This window comes from Lycorma delicatula, chromosome 2, assembly GCF_047948215.1.
Source record: "Lycorma delicatula isolate Av1 chromosome 2, ASM4794821v1, whole genome shotgun sequence".
Classification (NCBI taxonomy): domain Eukaryota; kingdom Metazoa; phylum Arthropoda; class Insecta; order Hemiptera; family Fulgoridae; genus Lycorma; species Lycorma delicatula.
The window spans coordinates 157,836,559-157,842,558 of record NC_134456.1 but is presented as its reverse complement, the minus strand read 5'-3'; the positions used below and the strand labels follow the sequence as shown (position 1 = coordinate 157,842,558).

General features: G+C 33.9%; 1 protein-coding gene across 3 annotated transcripts in view; it reads right to left on the bottom strand.

Annotated features, from left to right (window-relative positions):
- LOC142319344 (uncharacterized) overlaps positions 1 to 6,000 on the bottom strand; it is a 91,082-nt gene continuing 85,082 nt past the window's right edge. For all 3 annotated transcript variants that reach the window (XM_075356542.1, XM_075356543.1, XM_075356544.1), the window contains one exon: positions 1 to 259. In XM_075356542.1, the coding sequence (XP_075212657.1) occupies positions 184 to 259 (76 nt within the window). In that variant the 3' untranslated portion in view covers positions 1 to 183. The remainder of the gene's footprint in view (positions 260 to 6,000) is intronic.

Here is a 6,000-nt window from a genome sequence, read left to right as displayed (position 1 = left end):
TGAAAAACTAAACAATTAAATTTACTAAACTAATTATATTAAATACATATAATTATGAATTAAATTACAATAATATTATAATAATTATAATTAATTACAATAGTTAAGAAAAAAAACACATTACTGTACTTTATGAAACTACACTTCATATAAAAATAAAAACAATGAAATTAAATGGGTTATTTACACAACCCATTGGCACATTCCAGCAGCCTGCTGGATTTCCAGACTTCTCACAGGTAAATTACATAACTGTCTCCTAAAAAAAAAAAATAAAAATAAAATAAACATATTGCTTTTTTTAGAGGTATACTTAGTTTAAAAGAAAGACACTAAATGGTGAAATGGTAAACCATATTAAAAATTTTTTTTTTTAAAGGTTGAGATGAAGGTTATAGAAGTGGAGAAAACCTCTAAGTTGGTCATGGGTAAATAAAGAAATAAATCCTTACAATTAACAGTAAATTATTAAGAATTTGAAACAATTTAAATATTTTCAGGCTCCTTGTTTGCCACATGTGTTCTGCTGCCTGAGAAGTTGTTTTTTTTTATGTGTAAATGTATACAATTGTCCCACAAAGCACTTACTAATTCCAATTAAAATTTCATACTCATTAATTTTTTAAATGTCAACTAAGTACGGGATAAGTAAAAAAATCTACACTTTTCATTCTATAAATTAATCAACACAAAGGAAGGGGTTCAACATGTACATCATTTTTCTACATAGTCACTTCCTTTGTCAATGAACTTGGTCCAGCAGTCCAAAAGCTTGCACATTCCTTCCAAGAAGGTTTTCAGTGGGTTGCAAACCCACTTTTGCACCACTTCCTGCATGTCTAAGTCTGTGGAAAACTGATGACCTCAGAGGGCATTCCAGTACTTCAAAATTAAACTTATTGATGGTTTGAATGGTGTAGCGAGCTATGAGCAGATAGGTGTTGCATGCAACAATACTTTCTTTGACAATAGACTTAAGAGAAGCAGAGCTCGTTATGGATGATTTGATGGACAAAACCATGACTGATGTTCAAAGAAGGCACTACCTCATCAATAGTAACTCACCTTTTCGCCTGAACCATCTCTCATGCTTGTTGAATCTTGTCATCTGTGGTGGAGGTTGACAGGCATCCTGCTTCCTCTTCATGCGTCACACTTGTCTGGCCACTTTAAACTTCTTGATCCACAAAAAACACTTTTACATGATAAGGCACTGTCCCCATAGTGTGATAAAAAGTCTACAATGAATTTCAGCCCCTTTCGCATCCTATGACCAGAGAAATTGGATCACTGCTTGTGGTTCCTCCTTGGTGCGAACTACTAGTGGACTGGACATATTTATATTATAATACCTGGAGGGCAAATGATGTGATTAGGACCAAATTTTGCACACGTAACCGCAGTTGTACCACCTCTAAGCACACATGCGCAGAAAGCAGTATGACAACCTTGAAGCTGTTATGGAGAAAGTGTAGATAATATTTTCTTGTCCTCTTAATAGATGGAGGAGATTATAAAAATGATAGCCACATTCAGGAAACCAACTACAAAGGCTAAAAAATATTATAGATAGTTAAGTTATTACTGATTATAATACTGACATAATTATAATAATGTCATCCATTTCAGTAGATCATGCTTTGTTTAGTGATGATTCTAGTTTTAACAGTGTAAAAAAAATTGTAGAATATCATACATCTAATCACTTTATAGAGAAAAAAGTAGATTTAGTTAAAGAACAGGTAAGAAAATAGAAGATGTATGAAATTAAATATCAGAGACATTCAAAATAGGTGATATTAAAAATATCATAATGTTTAAAGACGAGACTAATTGTTCAATAGGATAAGTTTACTATGCTAATGATATTACCAAAAATGTTCTTTATAATTAAAGAAGTAGTTCATACTACATATCCAGTGAAAGAGATAAAGCAAGATACTTATTCTCCTACAAACTCATTCCTCTCTTCAATGTTATTAAATTAAGGGATGATATAAAGGAAATGCAAAAATTTCACATAAACTTCAAATTGTCTATTTACAAACAAAAAAATTGACACCACTCCACTAAAGAACAATTTAACATGTTGATAGTTTTTTAAAACAGAGATAACTGAATTAAGAAATGGTTCATTACAGTATAAAATCAACAATGCCAATAATATTAGTAAAACATCTTAAGAGTATTATTAGTGACCATTATGTAATAGAGCAAATGATTTCTACAAACTTACATTACAGATAGAAGTATATATAAATAAATTTGAAATCTATAGGATGGTAAAAAAAAATCAATTTCTAGTTCAAAGTAGTTAAATATGATCCATTGATTCATTTCATGCCAACTACCGTTTATTTTCTACATAAATGACTTGAAATCATAATAGATGAGCACGACACTCCTAAAAGGTTGCTTATAAATATGAGAAACTGATCAGCATCGTTCTATCGCTAATTTCCTTATTTATGTTTTTGAGTGTGCTGAATCTGAATATGAAGTTTTATTTTGATCTGGAATTGGAGAACATTGAAAAATATTTTTTCATGGTTTTTTTGTGTTTAACTCGCTGCATCTCAGCCAGATATTAATATTTCTTAATAAAGGTTCTATTATTTGCAAAAAAAGCACATCCAATGGTATCATTCTTTTTGACCAATCTTTGTATATTGCTGCATCTGGGTTTGTTTTGGATAGAAGTTGGTAAAACATTTGGTGAAAGACGATAGGAATTGTTGATTTATTATTATCTATGATGAGATGATAACTAAAATTTATGGGGTTGAGCCTCCACATAGGATATAAACAGAGATATGTCAGGAAAGTAGGTGTGTCAAAATTTAAAAGGTAGAGTAAGCACTGGGTACAAACATCCATTGGTGCTGTATTATGTGGATGGTCTTCTTACTATTGTAAATGAGGGTTTGCTAGGACTGCTTTAAAAACAGAATGATTTGGTTGTCCTTTAAGATGGGCAGAGTAAGATGCTAGCAGCTGGTCCCGTCTATCTCAGAGTGATGGCTCACTGCAATCAACAAGTATGCTAGCGACAGGGCTTGATCTAAAGGCACCTATAGCGAGGCAAAGAAAAGCATGGTGCACAGCAACTAGCATCAAAATAATTTTACGAAGATAGATTTATTTATGAAACTGTATGGTATCTAATATGTAGCTCGTACCTCGAATTTATTACCTCTAATATGTACCTCGAATTTATTTCTGAAAAAAACATGTTATAGGTGAGCTTCATCTTTGTGTCAAAATTCTTACAATTCCTTAGTGACACTTAGAATGATATGACATATTTCATGTATTGATACTGATTTTGTGTAGCTATCTGTAGATAATGTGGTCAACTGCAGTAAATCTTGCTTTTAAGGCGTCCATAAGATTGAATGGTGTACAGTTGCCATAACATTAATAATCATGTTTGAATGTTAAAATCAGCCATTACTTTTCATTTATGGAAATATCTGTAATATTTGCATTACAAAAGTTTCCAGCATGGTGACATATCAGCTAATATAACAGTAGTCAAAAAGACATCCTCATTGTCAAAAATATATGGGTGTACATGTCATACGAGGTGCTACCCAAACGTTCAGGGAATTTTACCATAAAAATAAAATAGCTTACCATAACTTATAATTTCCACTGACTCCTTCAAAGTAATTCCCTTGGGCATTGATACAGTGATCCCAGTGTTTTTCCCATGATTCCATGCATCCCTGGAAGTCTGCAGGTGTAAGTGTTCGAAGCATGTTCTACGTTTCTTCCTGAATCTCTTCAATTGTGTTAAAACAACGGCCTTTCAATTGAAATTTTATTTTCGGAAAGAGAAAAAAGTCGCATGGGGCAAGGTCAGGGGTATAGGGTGAGTGGGGAATCACTACCGTCTTTTTCGAAGCCAAGAAATTCTGGCTAGCAATGTGTTAGTGGGGGTGTTGTTATGGTGCAGAACCCAGCTGTTGTTACCCCACCGATCTGAACATTTGCGCCTAATGCTTTCACATAATCGCTTCAAAAATTCACAATAGAACACCCCATTGACAGTTTAACCAAGAGGAACAAATTCCTTATGGATAATGCCTTTGATGTCGAAAAAAACAATCATCATGGACTTCATGTTGCTGCGAACTTGGCGTGGTTTTTTTGGCCGTGGTGAACTTGGCAACTTCCACTGCGACGTCTGCTGCTTAGTTTCAGGGTCATACCCGTACACTCATGTCTCATCACCGGTTATGATGTTGGAGATAAAGTTAAGGTCATCTCTTGCTGAATTTTTCAATTCACTTCAGGCAGCTACGCGATTTTGTTTCTGGTCGCTGTTCAACAGTCTCGGTACAAATTTTTCAGCAATGTATCTCATGTTCAAATTGTCCGACAAGATGCGTTGCACGGACCCATATGACATTTGTACGATTGCACAAACATCATGGATTGTTTGTCTACGATCTGCAACAATAGCCTCTCGCACTTTCCCGATGTTGCACTTGTTGATGTTCTTCCTGAATGCTCATCGTAATCGACTGTCGTTCGTCCATCTTTGAATCATTTGTACCACAAAAATGTTTTACTTTTACTCATAGCATTGTCACCAAATGCTTCCAAAAGCATGCGATGGATTTCTGCACCAGTTTTTTTAAGCATGAAGCAAAATTTGATGCAGGTTCTTTGCTCTTTAAAATCTGCTATTTAGAACTTCGCCGAAGCAGTAAAACACAACATTACACAACCGCATGAAAGTCAACAATGCAACCTCTCACCGTCACAGTTGTTGGAACACTGATTCACAAAGAGTACTGTTAGCCACATCTAGCGGCAGCAGGTCGTACCAGCAATGGTTCGGGTGCGAAATTCAAATTTCCCAAACTTTTGGGTAGCACCTCGTATAGCAATCTTGTTGCTGTATAATGAATGCTGATGTAGCTGTGACCAATAGAAAAGTTTTTTTTTACTGATAAATCCATTCAGATGTAAACAAGGGTAATTAAATAACTCAATGTCCTTGTTTAACTTTAAAAGCATTTGTTCACATAATTATTATGTTAGATGATCATTGGATTAGAGTTCATAATGGTCAACAACTTATATAATAATATAAATCCTATAAAAATAATCTTTGGATGTTTGATGATGAATTGAACAATGTAAACTTCTTATGACAAGTCACTACATCATCTTTATATTGTCTGGTGTATGATTGATTCACAAAGTGCCTGTAACTTTGTTTTAATGAATCGATCTTGTTTTCTCAAAATTCTGTATGCATATGTTAATTGCATGTGCTGACAGAACATGACTGTGACATCCTAAATTAAGTCACAGTGTTACCTCTGCACTGTCAATGTTTTTGAAATTCTGATAACAAAAATATAATGCACATCACATCAATGATCCATAATAATTAGGTGACATAAACAGGGTTTTAACTGTCCACGGCTACCACACAATTTTCAGTAGTTCCAGTTTCTTTGAGATATTAAAAATATGTGGAATTTTTAAATTTCCAGGTTTTACAAGTCCAATTGTTACAATTTTCTTTTGTTGTGTTGGTACTCTTGACCCTAACATATATTTTCATTGGTAGCCATATGGATGCTTAATTTATTGTTGGCTATTAAAAAGGTTACAATTGTTTTGGTGTTATCAATGATTTTTAACTTGTGGAAAAATGGAACAAAAAATTTGCATTAAATTTTGCTTTAAGAATGGAATAAAGTGGAGCATCGCATTGGAAATGTTGAATGTTGCTTTTGGCGATTCTTCTATCAATAAAAAAGCGTTTACAAGTGGTACAAATGTTTCCAAGAGGGCTGTGAAGATGTTGAAGGTGACAAGTACCCTGGGCATCGCAGCACATCAATAACCAATGAAACCGTTGAAAAAGTGAAGAAACTGATTATAAACAATTGGTAAAACTCTATTACAGAGAGTGCTGATATGTTGGCATATCATTCGGCTCATGCAAAACAATTTTTTCAGATGTTTTGAGCATGA